At 33.9% G+C, this 18,047-nt stretch overlaps 1 protein-coding gene and 1 non-coding gene across 3 annotated transcripts in view; one reads left to right on the top strand and one right to left on the bottom strand.

Annotated features, from left to right (window-relative positions):
• Positions 1 to 18,047, bottom strand: part of Bbs7 (Bardet-Biedl syndrome 7) — a 42,682-nt gene that overhangs the window by 13,379 nt on the left and 11,256 nt on the right. For both annotated transcript variants that reach the window (XM_020156707.2, XM_074041644.1), the window contains exons 6-13: positions 16,247 to 16,319; positions 15,752 to 15,868; positions 14,810 to 14,940; positions 12,455 to 12,539; positions 11,318 to 11,420; positions 9,773 to 9,965; positions 8,537 to 8,611; positions 5,929 to 5,994 (exon numbers count right to left, since the gene is read on the bottom strand). In XM_020156707.2, coding sequence (XP_020012296.2) covers positions 5,929 to 5,994; positions 8,537 to 8,611; positions 9,773 to 9,965; positions 11,318 to 11,420; positions 12,455 to 12,539; positions 14,810 to 14,940; positions 15,752 to 15,868; positions 16,247 to 16,319 — 843 coding nt within the window. The remainder of the gene's footprint in view (positions 1 to 5,928; positions 5,995 to 8,536; positions 8,612 to 9,772; positions 9,966 to 11,317; positions 11,421 to 12,454; positions 12,540 to 14,809; positions 14,941 to 15,751; positions 15,869 to 16,246; positions 16,320 to 18,047) is intronic.
• LOC141411146 (U6 spliceosomal RNA) lies at positions 15,467 to 15,573 on the top strand. Its single transcript, XR_012435987.1, has one exon. It is a non-coding gene; the product is annotated as a U6 spliceosomal RNA (small nuclear RNA).

The raw sequence follows: 18,047 nt of genomic DNA, 5'->3' as shown, positions 1-18,047 counted from the left end.
GAACAAGTGGAAGACAGAATCTCAGAGCTCAAAGATAAAATAGAAGTTAAAGAAAAAAACAGAAGAAATCTTAGTAAAACAACTCAAGAGCTATAAAAGGAATATGCAAGAACTCAAGTGACTCCATCAAAAGACCAAACCTGAGAATCATGGGCATTGAAGAAGGAGAAGGGGTGCATGCCAAAGGGATACATAATATATTCAGTAACACAATAACAGAAAAGTTCCTAAATATCAAGAAAGTTTTTCCCACTCAGGTACAGGAATCCTCCACAACACCAAAAAGACTTGACCAAAACAGAACCTCTCATGACACATTATCTAAAACAACAAGCACACAGGACAGACAAAGAATACTGAAGTCTGTAACAGAGAAACAACAAATAAAGTATACAGATAAACCCATCAAAATAACAGCAGATTTCTCAGCAGAAACCTTAAAAGCAAGAAGGGTATGGAGTGAGGTATTTTGGACACTGAATGAAAATAAGTTCAGCCCTAGGTTACTCTACCCAGCAAAATTGTTATTATTCAAAATTGATGGAGCAATAAAAATCTTCCACATAGAACAGACACTGAAACAATACATGACCACCAAGCCACCACTACAGAAAATGAAAGAAAAAAAAAACCATGAGAAGATGGGAAGTATCAAACCAAGAAGATGAAACAAGGAATCAGAGAGTAGCATTGACTTGGCTCCACACAATCAAATCCCTAAACTACAAAAACAACTAAATGGCAGGAATCACCACATACCTATCAATATTAACACTGAATGTCAATGGACTCAATTCCCCCATCAAAAGACAACATTTGGCAAACTGGATTAAAAAGGAAGATCTGACAATCTGTTGTTTACAAGAGAACCACCTTATTGACAGAAATAAACACTGGCTTAGGGTGAAAAGCTGGAAGAAGATGGACCAAGACAATGCCCCTAAAACAGGCAGGAGTAACAATATTTATACCAGATAAAGTAGACTTCAAACCTACATTGGTCAAACAAGATAAAGAAGGACACTCCATACTAATAAAAGGAGCAATACATCAAAAGGAAATAACAATTATCAGCCTATATGCACCCAATACCTGTACACTCAATTTCATCAAATATACACTAAAAGACTTAAAAGCACAATGGTAGTGGAATGATCTGTCTATCACCAATAGACAGATCATCCACACAAAAACTCAACAAAGAAACCCTAGACCTAAATGACACCATAAACCAAACGGACCTAACTGATGTCTACAGACTATTTCATCCAACAATAGCACAATATACATTCTTCTCAGCAGCCCAAGGAACTTTCTCCAAAATTGATCATATCTTAGGGCACAAAGCAAGCCTCAGCAAATTAAAGAAAACAGAAATAAATAACCCAATGTATTCTATCTGATCACAATGCATTAATACTAGAACTCAAAAATTGAGTTGACTAACTCAATAATTGGAGGCTGAATAACACATTGCTCAACAATCACTTGGTCACAGAAGAAATAAGAGAGGAAATCAAAAGGTTCCTGCAAGGTAATAAAAATGAAAACACCACCTACCAGAACCTATGGGACACAGCAAAGGCAGTTCTAAGAGGAAAGTTTATAGCCATGAATGCATATATCAAAAGGACAGAAAGAACTCAAATAAATGATCTAATGTTACATCTCAAACTCCTAGAAAAGCAAGAGCAAGCAAAACCCAAAACAAGAAGGAGATAAGTAATAAAAAATAAGGGCTGACATTAATGAAATATAGACCAAAAAAAAACATACAAATAATCAACAAAACAAAAAGGTGGTTCTTTGAAAAAATAAACAAGATTGACAAGCCCCTGGCAAATGTGACTAAAATGAGGAAGGGAAAGAACCAAATTAGCAAAATCAGAAACAAAAATCAGGAGATAACAACAAACACCACAGGAAATCATCAGAGACTACTTTGAGAAACTGTATTCCAATAAATTGGAAAATCTTGAAGAAATGGACAATTTTCTAGATACTTATGATCACCTAAAACTGAACCAAGAGGATATTAACCACCTAAACAGATCTGTAACATGTAATGAAATCGAAGCAGTGAAGCAGCAATAAAGAGTCTCCCCAAAAACATAATTCCAGGACCTGATGGATTATTAGCTGAATTCTACCAGATTTCCAAAATGAACTAATACAAACACTCCTTAAACTTTTCCACAAAATAGAAAGGGAAGGAACACTGACTAACTCATTCTATGAAGCCAGTATTACACACCCCAAAACCAGACAAGGACATATCCACAAAGGAGAACTACAGGCCAATCTCTTTATAAACATCAATGCAAAAATCCTCAATAAAATAATGGCAAATCAAATCCAACAACACATCAGAAAGATCATCCACCGTGACCATGTCAGCTTCATCCCAGGGATGCAGGGATGGTTCAATGTATGCAAAGCAATAAATGTAATACAGAACATTAATAGAAGCAAAGACAAAAACCACTTGATCATCTCAATAGATGCAGAAAAAGCCTCTGATAAGATTCAACACCACTTCATGATAAAAGCTCTAAGAAAACTAGGAATAGAAGTAATGTACCTCAACATTATAAAAGCTGTATATGACAGATCTATAGCCAACATCATACTTAATGGGGAAAAACTGAAAGCATTTCCCCTAAAGTCAAGAATGAGACAAGAATGCCCACTCTCCCCACTCCTATTTAACATAGTCTTAGAATTCCTAGCCAGAGCATTAAGGCAAGAAGAAATAAAAGGAATACAAATAGATAAAGAAATAGTCAAAGTATTTCTATTTGCAGATGGTATGATCTTATACCTCAAGACCCAAAAAACTCCACCCAAAAACTCCCAGACATCATAAACAGCTTCAGCAATGTAGCAAGACACAAAATCAACTTACAAAAATCCATAGCGTTTTCATGCACCAACAAAGAACAAACTGAGAAAGAATATAGGAAAACAATTCCATTTACCATAGCCTCAACTCCCCCCCTCCAAATATCTAGGAGTAAACTTAACAAAGGATATAAATGACCTCTACAAGGAGAACTACAAACCACTGAAGAAAGAGATCAAGAAAGACTACAGAAGATGGAAAGATCTCCCATGTTCATGGATTGGCAGAATCAGCATAATAAAAATGGCTATACTACCAAAAGCAACCTACATTTTCAATATAATTCCCATGAAAATCCCAATGACATTCACCACAGAGATTGAAAATCTACCATAGAGTTCATCTAGAAACATAAAAGACCACGAATAGCCAAGGCAATACTGAGCAAAAATAGCAGTGCTGGAGGTATCACAATACCTGACTTCAAACTATACTACAGAGCCACAGCAATAAAAACAGCATGGTACTGGCACAAAAACAGATATGAAGATCAGCAGAACAGAACAGAGGACCTGGATATGAATCCACACAGCTATAACAACCTTATTTTTGACAAAGTTGTCAAAAACATACAATAAAGAAAAGACAGCTTCTTCCATAAATGTTGCTGGGAAAAGGGTTATCTACCTGCATAAAACTGAAACTAGATCCATGCCTGTCACCCTGTACTAGTATTAACTAAGTGGATTATGGACCTTAATAACAGACCTGAAACCTTGCAGTTAGAACAGGAAAGAGCAGGGAATACTCTGGAAGCAATAGGTATAGACAAGGACTTCCTCAGTAGAACTCCAGCAGCCCAGCAAGTAAGAGAAAGGATGGACAAATAAGACTACATGAAACTAAAAAGCTTCTGCACAAAAGGAATGGTCTCTAAACTGAAGAGATCACCCACAGAGTGGGTGGTAAAAATATTTGCTAGATATACATCAGACAAAGGACTGATAACCAGAATATATAGGAGTTCAAAAAACTAAACTCTCCCAAAATTAATGAACCAATAAAGAAGTGGGCAACTGAACTAAACAGAATTTTTTTCAAATGAAGAAGTACAAATGAACAAAAACACATGAAAAAATGCTCACCATCCCTGCCCATAAAGGAAATGCAAATCAAAACCACACTAAGATTCAATGTTACTCCTGTTAGCATACGGGACAACACCAACACCACCAACAACAAATGTTGGCGAGGATGCAGGGCAAAAGAAACCCCCATACACTGCTGGTGGGAATGTAAGCTAGTAAAACCACTTTGGAAAACAATATGGAGGCTTCTTATAAAACTAAACCTAGATCTGCCAAATGATCCAGCAATACCACTCCTAGGGATATACCCGAAGGAATGTGACTCAAGTTATTACAAAGGAACCTGCTCACCCATGTTTATTGCAGCACTATTCACAGTAGCCAAGCTATAGAAACAGCCAAGATGCCCCACTACTGACAAATGGATTAAGAACATGTAGTATTTATACACAATGGAATTTTACTCAGCCAAAAAGAAGAATGAAATTTTGTCATTCGCAAGTAAATGGATGGAACTGGAGAGTATCATCATAAGCAAAGTTATAGCCAGGCTCAGAAGGCCAAAAATCACATGTTCTCCCTCATATGCGGATTATAGACCTAAACAAATGCAGCATATTATGGGACACAGGTCACACTAAGGGGAGAACATCATCTTAAGCAAAGTTAGCCAGGCTCAGAAGGCCAAAAATTTTATGTTCTCCCTTATATGGGGATTATAAAACGAATGCAGTAATATTATTGGACATGGGTCACACACTAAGGGGAGAACACACACGGGAGGAATAGGGAAAGGGAAGGAAACCTAATACTTGAATGTGGTTGATGTGTGCACTGTAGAGGAGTGAATATAGTAATCTTAAACTGGCAGAGGCCACTATGGAAAGGGTACCAGGAAGTAGTGAAGAAGTCTGGCAGAGATGAACCAATGTGGGTTGCGATACACATGTGCATGGAAGCAACACTAGGAATCTCTTTTTACAGATATCTTTATCCCAAACTAGCAAAAATGCTATGTCCACAAAGTGGACTGTTTAGGGAAAAAGTTGTTTTTAATTGGGACTTGCTTAACTCAATGTATAAAAAGTATTGTATAGTAGCATCTCTCTTTAAAAAAACATATTTTGAGTTTCAGAACATCAGCAATACCAGGGAAAAATTACAGTTCTTAATCTTTAAATAATAGGTATGTATATCAAAACTAAACATTTTTTAAAAATCTCACACTACAAAAAAACTAAAATGGATTTGTGTGCTATGCTCAATATTTAATTATAAAAATGATGCTAAATTGATATTTTTAAAGTTTTCTTTATAGGTGGTAATAAATTAAATCACTGGAATGCAATAGGCAAAATCTAATCAGTAGGAAAATATAAAGGGAAATGCCCAGATAACTTTAATAACTTAATTGGTTTTATTTAAATCATAACTGGACTAATCTTCAAGCATAAATATCTGTGGAACATGAATACTAAATATTTGATAATATTAAGAATTATTACTAATTTTTCAGTTTGATAACAGTACTGTAGTTATGTTAAACAAAGAGTAATTATCTTTTAGATATACATATTCATATACTTACAAATGAAAATATAAATACCTTGAGTTTGCTTCAAATTGATCTAAGATGGTAAGTGATAGTACAAACAAGAATGCCATGAGTTGACTGTTACTAAGCTGGTGATAAAGCCATGAGCATTCATTACTTTTATATATGTTTAAGACTTTACATAATAAAAATTAGAAATAAATTTTCCAGATAAAGGAAACTTTACGATCAATAATTTTAGAGAAGGTAACTGACTGCAGATAAAGCAGATAAAGTGGTTTGGAAAAATTAAAACCCAGCTGACCATTCTAAAGTCATTACTCCAAAATGATTCATTTCATGGAGAAATTCAATAAAACGAAACGACATCACATGTTAGGACACACGAAGGAATAAAGAGAAAGTTCAAACATTCAAGTAAAGGCAATTTCTAACATTTTTACCTTGAGCTCCAGCCTTGTCATATTTGCCTGGCATCGATAAGTGGCAAGAAGAAAGTTGTCATTTGACTAGGAAGAATTCAAAGTTGAAGAAAAGGATAAATCCATGTTAACAACAAAAGCATCATCAGTAATAATGTTTACCATTGACTTGAATACTTAACGTTTGTGCTAAGTGCTTTCCAAACATGTTTTCCTTTACTTCTACAACTTTATGCACTAAGTTTACAAGGAAGCTTTTCAGATGAAGAAACTGAGGTTATGAGGGGTTAGGTGAACTTCCCCAAAGGTAGTTACTTATGAAACTGGAATTCATATTTGTAGCTATAATACCTATAGCTCATGCTTTTTCCACCTTGTTTTTTTACAAAAACATTTATAAATATTATGAGTTATTCTAAAATTGTAACTAACAATGCGAATGCCAAATGTTTACATTATAAAGGCATTAATGTTTGAAGTTGAATGTCTTTAATTTTCACAAATACAGAGTAAAGAGGAATATCTTATCTCTATACTCCCAGCAAACAGCACAATGCCTAGTAAACTGTAGGCACTAAATACATGTTTATTGAATTGAATTGGAGAGGTTCCTCTAAATATTATGATTACTTGAAATTGAATATTAAAATATTAAAAATAGGAAAATGTGTCTAGGTGCATGAATTACAAAAAAAGACAAAGCAGTATAAAATATTTTTATATGCAATTTTCATGTAATGGTATTTCCCCATTTTTAATAAATAGTCAAAAAAATAAAAAGGATGCTGATATCAGAAAGAATGTTCAAACATAATTTCAAATAATTTAAACTCAACAAATAGGGAAGATGGATCACACTTAAAAATAAATGAACTCTTATGAAAATCAAACATTATATGTTGAAGTATTTATGGATAAAATTATACTGATAAAAAGAAATATGTTTAGAAGCAAAAAAGGAGAAGGTGAAGAGCCACCTGTCAAAAATCAGTGATGGGCACGTAGACATTATTATTCTTGTCTTTCTACTTTGGTCTATATTTGAAATCTCCATAATAAGTTTTCTGTTTTAAGAAGCTACTGTCCTAGAAATAGGTTTTAAATCTGTATAAAATAGTCAGTATACAATTCTGCAGTGATATAAATGAAATAGCTTAATTTTTCATAGTAACTTACACATCAAAAATTTTAAGTTTATGACCAAGTGCTGGTGATTCACACCTGTAATCCTATTTACTTGGGAGGCTGAGATTTAGAGGATCACGGATTGAGACCAGCCCTAACAAACAGTTTGCGAAAACCTATCTCCAAAATAACCTGAGCAAAATGGACTGGAAGTATGGCTCAGGCACTAGTGGCACTGTTTTGGAAGCATGAAGCCCTGAGCTCAAACCCTAATCCCATCAAAAAAAAAAATAAATAAAGTTTATGCTAATTTGTTTTTTTTTCTTTTTTTCCTTTTGCTAATTTGATTTTTTAAATGATCAAACAAATACAAGCTCTATGTTTTACCCTCAAACAGGGATGACAAACCATATATGATAACATAAACAACAACCATAACTTTTTCTCTTAATGAAAAGAAAATGCTTACTATGAAACTATAATCTATATAAGTCCCTCATATAGATATCAACCTTTTTCTTCATCCATTCTTTTATTCCTCCCTCTCCCCTACATTTATTCCTCCCTCTCCCCTACATTTTCAGTAGCACTGGGGATCAAACCTTGCACATGCTATATAAGCTCTCCACCACTGAGCTACTATCCACCACTTAAGGTCTCTCTTCTCTGCTGCACTGGTTTGCCTTCTCCAGTGCAGCTAATCTGCACTTTATCTTTTCCCTACTTCTCTTCAGGGGTAACACCAAGCTCTGCTAGTACCAAGCAGAATAAAGTGACATGGTAAGCATTTTCCAAAGCACTGGCATGATCTCATTACAGGTGCTTTGCAAACAGTAAATGCACAATAACTGTCTCCTGAATGAAAGCTAAGCATTCAACAAGCCCTCAAAAAAGTGGTACCTCTGAGGAACAGCAGGTATATATGACACTGTATAGCATCTTCAAGAAATCTGAAAAACTTCAGTTTGGCAAAGATAAAGTACACAGGAAGGGAGGTAGCAATTAGTGAAAAATAAGTTGGAGAAGTAATTAAGAGCAGAATTATGGAAGGTTTCCTATACCACAGTGAGGAATCTAGCCTGATATCTATTAGGAAATAGGAATATTTGAGAATTGATCCTGTGATGTTTGTGTGTTAGGAAGACCTCTCTTGTGGCAGTATATAGCAATCTGGAGATGACAAGCGTAACTGCAGGCGGAGAAACTGATGGAATAAGTTGTTGCAGCAGGACATGATGAGGGCCTAAACTAAGTTAACAGAAGAGGAAGGAAGCTGAGCAGAATGATGAGAGTTACAGAGGTAGAAGTGGCAGAATCTAGGGAATCTAGGAAACATCAGGTTTTGAATTACCTGAGGATAGGGAAAGAGAACAGAAGCAGATTTTGTGGGAAAGGTTATAAAAGGAATGACTAAAGAAGAAACACCAAGCCCTCATAGTATTTTCAGACTTTACTTGAAATAGCAAGTAAAAACATGACAGAAAGTTTTTTATTTTCTACTCACCTCAGAATCACAGTTGGTAAAGCTAACAACAGCAGAATTCTTCTCCACATCAAGTAAATCTATTGGAACATCACTCTACAGTTATTAGAAAAAAAAAAAAGGTTCAGATGAAAACCTAAAGTATTCATAAAATATGTTATCTCTAAAGGTTTTTCTTAGTTCTCATTTATGTTCATTTTTTAATTTGAGAGTATAAATTCTCCTAATTTATACTTGATAGTCTGTACTTCTAGAAAATAAATTTAATAAGGAATAAGTTTTATTTTAAAATCTACCTTTTCTAATTTTGATTACCAGAAAGCATAGAATATCAATCACCTTTTACCATTCCTGTAAAAGTGTAATCTTCCTATTTTTGTCAGTGCTTAAGACATTATCTAGAGCTATAAATAATCACAGGGCCATTCTGATTATATCAGCTCACTTTTTCAATTTTAATGTCATCTGTTACACAGAAAGAAGGTAGTTAGTTGGTAGTCTCCTCTAAAGAAGCAGTTACTAGTTGCACTGTTCTATACGAATGGACCTCCTAGAGTTGTTCAATGCAATAGCCTTGAGCTAACATTACTGAAGAGTGTTTTCTACCTTCAAGGGTTATTCTGATCTCTCCACCACATCTTTTTAAATCTTGTCTTCTTCCTCCATTTTATTATTTTCTCATTTTCTTATGGGTCTTCATCTTATTTTTACTTTCCATTCATACTATTATTCTTTTCTCCTTCCTGAATCTCTTTCAATTTAAATAAACAAATAAACAAACAAACAGATGGAGTTGCATGTTTTATCCCTAGATTTCACCCTTTGGAATTATCTACTTTGCCTATTGACATACATAGAAACTACTCAGTTACTGAGTAAAATATACTATAAGGTCATCATCGTAGTATTTGCAGATTTTTTTAAAGTTGTAACAAGGGCATTAAATGCTGGAGTTTTCTAGGATTCATCTCTGTTAAGATTCTCCCAGAGGATACCCAAAGAAGAAAATCCTTATTGTCCTTTCTATCTCTTTCTGAAACTGAAGTTCATTCATCTTTGTTAGATTGCTAAGTATAGGATAAAAAAAAAATAAAGATATAATTCAAATAACCTGTGAGCAAACTATCTAATGAAAGATTAAGAAGCCATTATCACTTAAAATTGCTGTCTAAAACTAAAAATGGTCTATAATAATAATTGGACTGTTTTGCAAAACAGATGCAATCATCAAACTAAGAAATTGGACATTCTGCTTACCTGTATTAGAACATAATCTATTGCGGTCTGCACCTCTAAGATAAGGCTGTAGCTGGCATCATCTTTATTTAATGTAAACTTGTCATTTATACTAAAGGAAGGAACTATTGATTTCGCTTTGCTTGACTGAGAAGATTGCTGATAGTTCTCTCTTTCCTGCAGTACTTTATACTGAAGATGTTCCAACTCATTCCTATAGGAGAATACACACAATTTTGTCACCTATAAACATTGAGATCCTCAGAATGTGTACAAACATCTGAGTCAGTTACATTTCCCTAAAATGGGTTCCCAATTTAGGGAAAAGGTCTGGAAAGAGCTTGAAAGGGATTTTTTTAAGGAACAAAGGAAAAGATTCATTCATCCAACAAGTATTTACTGATAAATATTACATATACATTACAGTACAGCAATGTATTGACCAGTGTTCCAAGAGCTGAATGAACAAAATGATAGAAGTCTGTCACATAACTCACACTCCAGTGTAATGGGAAAGTTGGTTATAAATAAAAGGTATTATATTGAGGATGTGAGAAAGTAGCCATTAATTCCTAGTATTCTTTTTTGTTGATGTTGCTGGTGGTGGTGGTAGTTGTTTCAATTTTTTGCGGGGAGGTTGTTTGTTTTCTTGAGACAGCATTTCCCTATGTAGCCTAGGCTGGCCTAGAACTTGCTATGTAGACCAGGCTGGCATTGAATTTGCAGCAATTCTTCTGCTTCTGCCTTCCAAGTACTGGGATTAGTAGCGTGAGCCATCACGCCCAGCTGCTACTTACTATGCTTACTGCATGAAGTAGGATATCCTGAATGAATCTGGTATATTTGTTTACATAAGCATCAAAGTTTGATCTTCTAATGGCTTTAATGAACTAGCCTGTGATGTTAGTACTTCGGGCATTTGCTGACTTAAAAGTTCCCACAGCCTTCAACTAACACCAAAAATATACCAGTCTCCATCAGTCTCTCACTCCCCAAAAAGGCTAGTAAGGGCTGCAGTATGGTGAATGGTCATTAAAATTTTCAGCAATGTTCACTTCCTCATTGTATGAAGCAACCTTCCATGAGTCTGGGATGCACGTTCACTGGACATGTCAAACTGAACAGACTGTGAAAGCAATCCCCACATCTAAGAGTCAACATTATTCAGTTCCAGTAAGAAAACTCATAAGCCAAAGTTACAAATTCAGAAGGGTCCCCAAAGACAATGAACATTAAAGTTGATGAGAAATATAACCATCTGAGTTATATTTCTTTCTAATGTCTGTGAAAAACAAAAGCAAATCACTATAACTATTTATGACTAAACATAAAAAAATACAATTCTGGATCTGACAAAAAGCCAACATAGAATAATGAATAGAAAAGGTGTATTTTGAACTCCAAAATTTAATCAGCATTTACTGCTAATTTTCTCAAACCCATTTATCACTTTAAAAAGTGATAAATAAGTATAATGTTCTTCGCAATATAGTAGACCTATAAGTAATACAAAACAACAACTACATACTTTCAAAAGATGAAAACAAACAAAAAACTCAAAGTTACCGTAAAGAAGAAATTTTATTCTGCATCTCCTGTTTAATTTTTAGTTCTTCTCCTGGCCCACTTTCCTTATGAGTGGGTTCTGTTGTCAGACCTGTAACCCAGCCTGTAAAGATGAATTATAATCATGTACCATTTATTGCAACTAGTGTGTAAGAGATATGTTATATATTATGTATCAGAAACTCCAATATATATGCCCCTTTGCCACCAACATCAACCTAACTTAGTCCTAGGATTTTTTCAAAAAGCAAAACAAAACACAAAATCAAGCTGGAAAATAGTCAAACCTTAAAGAAAATATTTAAGCATCCTGAGTCTTTCAGGGCTGGTGGAATAGCTCAAGTGGTAGAGTGCCTGCCTAGCAAGCATGAGGCCCTGAATTTAAACCCCAGTGTCACCAAAAAAAAAAAGAAGAAAGAAAGAAAAGAGTCTTTCATTTCTTAGCAGTACTAGTTTTAAAGTATGGAATAATTCAGCATATTCTACAAAACTTAATAATAGCTAACAAATTAGAATTGCTTTTCAAAAATTACTTTCATGGTGGGTGTGATGGCACACTCCTGGGAGATTGAGGCAGGAGGATTTCAAGTTCAAGGCCAGCCTGGGCTGCATAAGTAAACTCTATAGACTATCCTGCTCTACATAATAAGACCCTATCTCAGAAAAAAAAAAAAAGAAAAGAAAAATTACTTTCATGGAAATTTAAAATCTCAGATGACCATTATAAGACTGCAAAAAAGCAAGCAAGTTTTTGTAGGAAATGCACATAGTCCGAAGAATTTACAATTTAATTTAAAACAGACCAAATTAAACCCAAGAATACCCTTTCATTTTCAAAGGTAATAAAGACATGTTAAATACTTTTAAAAATATTAACTATTTTATAAATCAACAAGTCTACTCTCCCTCCTTTTTCTCCTTTCTTTTTTTTTTCAGTGCTGGGGATAGAATCCTGAACCTCACACATGCCAGTTAGGCAAGCACTGAGCTATATTCCCAGCCCTTCCTCTTATTTTTTAACCAATAAAGTTTATAATGCTGTAGGTAAGTGTGACCTATTAATAGCTTTAAAGAAGTCATAAAAATAAATTTACTAAGATTTGTTATTTTTCAACTACTGATTATGTTTTACTTTACCTGAATATGTGGACACCACGACTTCATCATAACCATCTTTCCCTACACAACCACCCTGGATGGATGTGACACTTTCAGACAACATCTAAAATAAATTTAAGACCAAGCACTTCATTAATAACTAAGTTTCAATGGTATGTTAAAATAAGCCACAAAACTTATCTCCCTGGCTCCAGATGTCTATTCAACATATATTTAACTGAACATTTACTATGAGACTAAAAGGATAAAATCTAATTATAAGCATTGAAAATTTCTATCCTAATTATTAGCATATACATATTACATACTGCTAGAATGAGACCGGTTTCAGCATAAGTTCTATTATTTTTTTTTCATTTTTATAGATACAAGCTCTGAAAGCAGTGTCTATATCATTTAAAAAAAAAACATAAGAAAAAATTGGGAGATAGGCTTCTTAATGCTAGATGTAGTTGAGCAGGTAAATGCTATGTCTTTACTGAAGTCTGGAATAGAAGTCAAACAGGAGACTTCAAGACTAAATAGGAAAGTTTCTCAAGGGCTGATAAGAGAAAGCAGATCATCAACAAAGGACTATGATTATAGACTTTTAAGCCTAAACTATTACTTGCATCATTAGTAAATGACTTCTTACACCAAAGATGAACAAATATGAACTAAATCTATAAAATAAAACTCAATTTTATAACAGCTTAATTACCATATTATCTATACGACATACTTTATGGAGTTTTTTTTTTTCAAAACAGACTCACTATATCCTATATGAGGCAAGATAGGAACACCCTGGAATGGAACACCAGTTCCATATTTGAATGTGCTTCCAATGTACCCCTCCCACATACACATTTTCATGGAAGAGTTTAATCCCTAAGTCATATTAATGGTATTAAGAGGGTGGAAAATTAATCTAACTACAGTGTTTAGAGGTGGGACCCTTTGGGAAGTGATCAATTAAGGTCATTAGGGTGGAGCCCCTGACTGGATTCTAGTGGCTTTCTAAGAGGAAGAGAGACCACATATACCATGCATACCCTGTCTCTTGCCTTGTGGCACTGTGAGCTGCCTTGGTACTTTACCAATAAGAAAACCATCACGGATGAAGCCTCTAGATCTTGCACCTCCAGAACTGTGAGCCAAATTAAACTGCTATACAAAGTAGCCTTCTCAGGTACTTCATTATAATAACAAAAAAATGGACTAACATTCCAATTTATAAAAACAGAAAATTCTACCTACACAATGCAGTTCTATTCAACCACAAAAAGAATGAAACTGTGTCATTTGTGACAACACAGATGCAATTGGAAAACATTATGCTAAGTGAAATAAGCCAGGCATAGAAAGCCAAGTAAGCCAGATACTGAATGATCTCACTTATATATAGAATATACAAATGTTGATCTCACAAAAGTTAAAAGAGTAGAGTAGTACCTATTAGTGGCTCGGGAGAGTAGGGGGTAGGCTGCTACAGGGAAATATTGATCAATGATTACTAAAGATCACTCCTATCTGATTACAGTCAGATAGGAGTAAGAAATTCTTTAGTCATGGCACAAAAAAGTTCTTACTATTGTACAGCAGGGTGACTACAGATAAATAGTAATTCTGTACTTTATATTTCAAAAATCTCAAAGAAAGGATTTTGAATGTTTTCACCATAAAATAATAAATGCTTCAAGAGATAGAAATGCTTAATATGATTTAAATACTACACAATGTATATATGCATGAAAACATCACAAGATGTCCCATTAAATGAAACCACTATTCCTCTCTGCTTAAGGATATTTCTGATACTGTCCTAACAATATTAAGTTTATGCTAAAACTCTTTTTAAAAAAAAATGTCATTTACAACACACAGACATGTAAGTTTTACTCCTACAATGTATTATTATTCACTACAGAAACTAAGGCAGAGCTGATGGAGTGGCTCAAGCAGTACCAGTGCCTGCCTAGCAAGTGTGAGGTCCTGAGTTCAATTCCCAATGCCACAAATAAAAAGAAACTAAGGCAAAAGGCAAACTAGTTTATACCTAAAAAATTTATAATCTTTAAAAGTATAGTGAAAAAGTAATATACTGTTCAGCTTAGAAGTAATTTTCTATTATTCAAACACAAGAGTGTAGTCTAGAGAAGATTGTGATAACATCAAGAATAGTAATATTTTAAATGAACACAAGATTTTCGTATATTTTCACTTAATAAAATTCAAAACTTCAGTCATCTCTATAATAATTTGACAAATAACACACATTCAGTCTTCTTACTTCTTTTCATTTTCCAGTGCTAGGCTGTATACATGATAGGCAAATGCTCTACCATTGAGCTACATTCTCAGCCCCCACAGTTTTTTTTTTAATTAACTTACCTGATCAAATCGTAGAATAGGCTCATTTGAATTACCAAAACCATATACTTCCACCATTCCATCATCTCTCCCAACAAGTAAATCTTTAACCCCATCACCCACAATATCAAAGCTGTCGATACACAAAATACCTTTAAGAAAAGATGTGATCAGTTATTATGAAAACTAATAGTCAAGTATATGCTAAATAAGAACGAAAAGTGTATAGAGTAACTCAGAATGGTTGGAGAAAAAAGCAACTTAAGCTTAATCAGGTGCCTCTCTCTTTTCCATTCACATTCAGCTATTTCCAGGGCTTGAAATATAATCTATAAAATATGGCAATGGCCCCAAGTTTCCATCTCCTTTCCCTCAGCTCTTGCCTCTCTATAGCTCCATACATATAAACACATCCTATTCATATAAATGGCCAACTACCTTCCAAGGTGTACCTTCCTCAGGTGGACATTCCCCTTAACATGGTATAAATTCCTTAGAAAATAGGAATATTCTCTGACCCCCTGTACTACTTCTCTGCATCCTGTCCAGAACTCTCAGATTCCAATTAATTCCCTACAATTAAAAAGGGATTATAGTATAGCATGATGGACATTAACTTACAAAAAAATCTATCCCAAATTACTATTAACATTTCTTACTTTTAAAAAAATTATGTCTGTGCTCACTTTGGCAGCACATATACTAAAATTGGAACAATACAGAGAAGATTAGCGTGGCCCTTGTGTAAGGATAACATGCAAATTCATAAAACATTCCATGAAACAAATTATGTCTATAATATAATAGACCTGATAAATATACAAATAGTAGATATATCAGATGTAGCTCTATGAATTGCTAAGTCTGCCATATAATGTGAACAAATACAACTGAATGAATTATATAATCTATTTTACTTAATAGATTAGAAATTTCAGAATGTAAACTACATTAAAAGCATACCTCCCCTCTTTTTGCCATTTCGAATTTCCCACTTGTGTATAGGTTTGGATGGAGTGATCTGAATAAGCCCAAGTTTTCCATCTGATGTTCCAAACAAAAGATCTTCTCCAGAGTCACCTAGTTATAATTAAAGTGAACATTTAATACTATCTCCCTAAAATTAAAATATTTTTATGTAAAAATCATTTCTTTTTTAATATTACAAAATTTCATTTTTAATATTATAAAAAGAAAACTTAATTTGGGGAGAATGATTATGTATTCTATATTCACAGAAGTTTATAAGCGTAAGAGGTAAGAGTATTCCCTATCATCTAATTTTAAAATGAAGAAACTGAAAATTAAAAATTCAGCAAGTCATTATTGTGAGTTACTAAAAAGGGATCAAAAGACAAATGTCTCAATTCCAGAGCATGTTCTTTCTACAATTTCCCACTTTTACCTAGTATTTTTACTAACAAATAGTTGACTGTGAAAAACTGAAATCCTGATTACCGCCATTTCCATTGTATAGTGCTAACACAGTAGGTGGACCAGGAACTTCAGTTTCATATATTACATCAGATCCCTAAGGAAGAACAAGAATTTAAAAATAAAACTGAATACAAATTTAAATAAAGGCATTCATGGATAACATCAATATTTAAATATAGTACTCATAATAACATTTAGAATAAAACTATAAAAAAAGTAGGTCATGAATACCAATTTACGTTTGTTAGTAATTTCACATATATTAACACATTTGGAAATAAAATGTATATAAAATGTAAACAGTAAGGAGAAAAATATGTAAAAAATTCCCCACTTTTAATACTTTTCATTTTTAACAAACTGTTTGCTGAAAAACTTGACATTGGTAAATTTTCCTTTCAAAACTCTCTAGAAAAAGTTATTTCTTTTGTCCTCTTTAGTGCTAATTGGAGGGTTTAGCTTATAGTACATTCAAACATTTGAGCAGTCCCAATGTTTCTTCTTAAGAAAATTCTGGCCTTATCTTTGTGTATTCCCAAACTCATTCCAATTAGAGGCAGAATCACCTGATATTTAATAAAAAAAAGAGTCCTTTTATTTTGCCACATATAATTCAATGAAACCACAACTTATAAAATTATATGAAATATGGTGTACTATGTTAAAAGATTTTAATGTATATTTAGAATATACAAGAAAGACATACGCTTTCTCTTTTTATCATTTTAAAATTTACAGACATCTACACATATCTATATGAACACAAAAGAATATACACAAAAGTGTAAAAAGAGACAACTCTGGGATAATGGTTGTCCCCAAAGGCAGATGCACAGTGAAGAAGTGGGCAAGGCGGAGGGAAGTGTTCAATTCCTTACATTCCACAAGTCCTTAGTGAATTTTTTAAACAATATTTATCTCTTCTTGTTAAACAAAGCAGAATCCTAGAATCCAGCCAGATGAATTTCTAATTGAATACTAGCCAACTCTGAAAACACAGGCTAAGGGAGAAATCAATTGCTCACCTCTAGAGATTGACCGTGAACATTACTTTGCATGTGGCAGCATGGGGAGGGCCTCAGAATGAATCACTGGATTTTCCTTTTAAAACAGAACTGACACCAAGAAATAGTCATCTGGCTATGGAATTCTAGAGTGAGATAGCCTGTGATACATGGAATTTTGATCAACAGCATCAACTATCATCAGCCTACATTTCTGATCCAATTAACCCATTACTTACATACTATTTAAACTTAAAGGTGTGTGTGTGTTGTAAGCCACTCTAAAGAAGAGATAATGGTAGCTATTATCACTAGTAACAATGTTTTAGCCAAACATGTAGGGTTTTTTGGTTTTTGTTTTTTGGGGTTTGGGTTTTGTTGCTGTAATGCTTATCACTACGCCCAGCTATTGGTTGAGATGGGGTCTTTCAAGCTTTTTACCTAGGCAGGTTAAATTACAGATGAGAGACACTGGCACCTGGCTGCCAATTGTGGTTTTTAAACTAGAGATACAAGGTTATCACTCATATGGTTACCCCACAAATATTTACTGAGTGTTTATGTTTCTACATACTGTCATAAACACTGGATAAACTTAAGTTATATATCACCCTCTCCTGAACCCAATTTCTTCCTTTAATTTGATTTGGGGGAGAGGAAAATGATGGAAGAAAGGGGAAAAAAATTCTGATAAAGGTTCTCTGCACCAAAGTACTCCACTTTGTACTAGTTCAAAAATTGAGGGTGTAGAGAAAGAAAAGTATCCTTTTGGTTGCATTTATGCTTTCTAAAAACCTGTAAAAGATCAACACATTTAC

The sequence above is a fragment of the Castor canadensis genome, chromosome 9 (assembly GCF_047511655.1).
Source record: "Castor canadensis chromosome 9, mCasCan1.hap1v2, whole genome shotgun sequence".
Classification (NCBI taxonomy): Eukaryota; Metazoa; Chordata; class Mammalia; order Rodentia; family Castoridae; genus Castor; species Castor canadensis.
This window is presented reverse-complemented; position numbering and strand designations above follow the sequence as displayed.